This window comes from Gekko japonicus, unplaced genomic scaffold (assembly GCF_001447785.1).
Source record: "Gekko japonicus isolate JY-2015 unplaced genomic scaffold, Gekko_japonicus_V1.1 scaffold339, whole genome shotgun sequence".
In the NCBI taxonomy this organism is placed as follows: Eukaryota; Metazoa; Chordata; class Lepidosauria; order Squamata; family Gekkonidae; genus Gekko; species Gekko japonicus.
The window spans coordinates 1,105,992-1,110,248 of NW_015169182.1; the positions used below are offsets into that span (position 1 = coordinate 1,105,992).

General features: G+C 45.1%; 1 protein-coding gene across 1 annotated transcript in view; it reads left to right on the forward strand.

Annotated features, from left to right (window-relative positions):
• Positions 1–4,257, forward strand: part of MALL (mal, T-cell differentiation protein-like) — a 35,835-nt gene that overhangs the window by 28,351 nt on the left and 3,227 nt on the right. Inside the window, exons 2-3 of the mRNA XM_015416140.1 lie at positions 469–636; positions 2,966–3,103. Of these exons, the coding sequence (XP_015271626.1) occupies positions 469–636; positions 2,966–3,103 (306 nt within the window). The remainder of the gene's footprint in view (positions 1–468; positions 637–2,965; positions 3,104–4,257) is intronic.

Consider the following 4,257-nt stretch of genomic DNA (forward strand, 5'->3'; position numbering starts at 1 on the left):
ATGAAAAAGATGTGTGTATAATTGAAATAACGTTACTAGAAGTATTAGGTGAGAGGGGGGAAACTAACCACAACAAATATTCTTTAAAAATTATCTACATTTTTGTGATATAATCTGGATTATGTTCCATAGTGGGTCTTTGATCCATGCTGAAGTTTCTCTCTCTCCAGCCTGGTCAATTGCATTGCCTGCACTGAATAATGATTGCAGGATCCTTTTATCCTCAGCTGTTTTTAACTTGCTTTCTAAATTGCTTTTACTGGCTTTTGAACACTGTGTGTCATTTTGAGCACACGATGTGGCATATGTCTGGGGAAAACAAACCACAAAGTTTTAAACATAGATAGGCCCGCCTATCTCTGGACTTGTTTTTAGAGTCTGAGGCTGGCGATGCTGGGGTAATGGGTGATGGTGTATGAATGTTCTGTGATGCTGATGACCATCTCTTTTATTTTCCCTCCCTTTTAGATCTTTGGCTGCTGGGTTTGGATCCTAGTAGCAGCTACCAATGTGCATTTCCAATTGCTGCAGGGATGGGTTATGTATGTGTCTGTCAGTTCATTTGTCATTTCTCTGCTGCTCCTAATGGCCTACCTGTTTGGCTTCCACAGAAATATTCAATCCTGGAGAATCCTGGTAAGAGGAAAAATGTACACACAAGGTTTTGGGCTGAACTTACTTCTGTCACCTGTTATGTAAACTCCCCCATACGTGGTACAGTGTTTTCATGATGCTGGGTTAGCATGGAGGCAATGTACATTTGGTTTAGGCCTATGAGCAAGGCTTTAGGGAGCAGATATGTTTAGTGGGGGCCTGCTAACACATCAGATTGGAAAGCAAGCACTCTGTTCCCCGTATCTCTCACAGTTTTGTCACCAGTCCCGCACTACCATTTTGAGAGGAATGCTTGGATGTTAAAATGGCTGCCATACATAATGACAACTAGGGTTACCTGCTATTACCTGCTATTACAACTGATCTCCAGGTGACAAAGACCAGTTCACCTGGAGAAAGTGGCTGCTTTGGACTCTGGCATTATCCCCCACTGAAGTCCCTCCCCTACCCAAACCCCACCTTCCTCAACCTGGAGCTGGCAACCCTAACACAACCTCGAGGAGACACAGGAAGGTGGTTGATCAGGCACATAAACAGGGATGCTAGATGCTATGGAAATGTCAGTTTAACTGGGCATCCTGTGGTGGAGATGGGATTCCATATCTTCCTCATAGTAGCATTCTGTCAAATCAGTTGCCAGCCAGGATCCATTTAAAGTGGATTTCTGCTCACACAATGATTTTGACCAAGAGGCCCATTTAACCTGGATCCAGCACAAAGGTACATACATGGTGCTTATCCATTTATAAGCAAGGCCAGCGCCAAGGGTCAGGAGTTTGGGAGTGCTCCTGGAGGCCCAGGTAGCAGCCAGCTGCCAAGGCAGCCTTTTACCGTCTACGGCTGATTAGGTAGTTGGTTCCCTTCCCCGAATGCAATGACCTTGCAACAGTGATCCATGCTATGATCACCTCAAGATTGGACTACTACAACGCTCTCTACATGGGGCTGCCCTTGTCCCAAATCTGGAAGCTGCAGCTAGTGCAAAATGCAGCAGCCAGGCTGTTGATCAGTCTCTCCATTTGAGAGCACATCTGGCCTGTGCTGAAGGCATTGCACTGGCTGCCAATAGCATACCGGATTCGCTTCAAGGTGCTGGTTTTGACCTTTAAAGCCCTACATGGCCGGGGGCCTGCCTACCTGAGGGACCACCTTCCCCATATGTCTCCCTGAGAGCACTAAGGTCGGGGACCCAAAACCACCTGACTCTCCCCGGTCCAAAAGATGCCAGATTGGCCATCACCAGATCTAGGGTCTTCTCAGTGGCGGCTCCACACTGGTGGAACGAGCACCCGGAGGACATTGTGACCCTACGGGGCCTTTTACAGTTCCGCAAGGCCTGTAAAATGGAGCTCTTCCACCAGGCCTTTGATTAGGAGCCACCACTGATGAACGAGCTATTGAAAACATCTGTTACGGCCCGCGTGTTACTGGCACTCTATTGGATTACTGGTCTAGTCATACTGGACCATCTTACAACTATTGCCATCCGCACTTTGCTATTTGTACTTAATCTTCACTTTATATATTATTGTTGGAATTTTATCTGTGATTTATTGTAATTTTAACTCACTGTAAGCTGCCTTGAGCCTGCTTGCCAGGCAAGGCGGGATATAAGTAGAAATAAATAAACAAACAAAATAAATACCTGTATTACAATGCTCAAATACAGAATCCAGTAGTAGATATAGAATTCAGCATTCTTAGCTTTGTTTGTTTGTTGAAATCAACAAGTTTCTAAGGGCCTCAAAGCATGTCAAGAAAGCTTGGTGACAGACATCTCAAAACCTAGAGGGGAGATGGGACTACAATTTTACAGTGGGCAGATTCTTCTTGTCCTGCATAGCCCTTTACCCTTCTCATGGCTACTAAAAGAAAATGACATAACCCCCCCCCCCAAGTTAATCCTTAAATTTCATGACTCTGCATAGCCCCTTGATCCTCCTTGTAACTATCAGATGCAGATCAAATTTTGCAAATTAGCAAATATATTTTATTCATTTGTATGTATATGAACAGCAGAATTATACTGTCCTTTAAGTTCTGTAAGAGCTAGGTATACACAGACAGAACCTACCTCACTGTCTTTTAGGCATGCCAGGCCAAAACATTTCTTTTTAACCAAGGAATTCTGTCGTTTTAATTGTATTATGATCTGCTTCTAGCATAAACTATTTTATGGACACTTTTTAGGCTGCTCATTGGTTGTTTTATGCTGTTTTTATGTCCATGGCTGGTTTTTATTTTGATAATTTATGTTCTTTTTGATGGTGACTTTTTTATTTGTTAGCCAGCTTGTGTAGGTCTCTGGACCTACACAATAAATAATCAACTTTCTGCTCTAATTTTTCAGGATAGCCTTTACCATGGAGCCACTGGGATTTTTTATATGAGTGCGGCAGTCTTACAGGCTAATGCCACAATCCGTTCTGAGACAGAAGTGGAACCTGGATATACACCTCTCTACTATCAGCTGAATGCTGCTGCCACAGTAAGTGACCCACATAGGCGAGTGCTCCCAATGTTTCTATTAACGAAATCTTCCAGCTAGGCTTCCTCTTTGTGTGTGCATGTGTGTGAGGGTGTGTATTCCTGTTGTGTGAAAGGTGGCAGGCCTAGGCATCCCTTATAGTCTTAGATGAATGTTCACAATTAATTCATCCCTAGGCTTGCCAATCAGAGGTTGGCAACTGGTGAGCATTTGTGGGGGTGGGGACAAAGGGAGGTGCCATAAACCCATAGAAATTCTGACCATTCCTAGAGCAGTGTGAGATCATCTCTGGGTTTTCCCTGGAAGTGACGTAATGGTGTTGTCTGAGCCGGCCTTGCTGGGAAGGCAGGGTAAAAATCTAATTAAATAAATAAATAATAAATAAAATATTTTATTATTTTTTACCATCCTACTGGCTGCCTGAGTGCTAGTCGGCACTCTAGTTGGCACTGCCTGCGTGCTAGTTAGAGCTGAGGGTGGGAGGTATCCCACCCTAAGTGGGCAAACAGCAAGCCTTCCCATCCCCCACACAGTTGCCTGTGGGATTTTGTTCCTTTATGTTAAAGGAAAATAAACCTTCGGACACCCTGAGAGTAAACTGTTTAAACTGTTTGAGTAGTTATCCCTGTTAAATTCATGATAAGAAATGGTTCAAAGGACCGAAGCCACTGTTACCTTTGGCATGAGATATTTGTCTTTCTGTCAACCATAGTTGAGGTGAAGACCCACAGCTGCTGGCACACTGTCAGTTAAACTACCAGAAGTGTTTGCTTTTCACATCCAGATTGTCTGCAGTGAACATGTAATAAGGGCTTCCTATTAGGGTTACCAGGTCCCCCTGGCCACGGGTGGGGAACGGGGGGAAGAGTTGCCAGCTTTTAGTTGGGAAACTCCTAGAGATGGGGGGGGGGAGCCTGGGGAGGACAGAGACCTCAGTTGGGTACCATGGCATAGAGTCCACCCTCCAAAGCATCCATTTTCTCCATCGGAACTGATCCCTCTGGTCTGGAGATGAGCTGTAATTGTGGGGGATCCCCAGGCCCCACCTGGAGGCTGGCATCCCTACCAATTGCATACTATTGCATGGAAAGCAGCAGGAGGGCCATGAGTGGGGATACAGGGGTGGGTGGGGGCATGACACTAGGTGTGGCCGC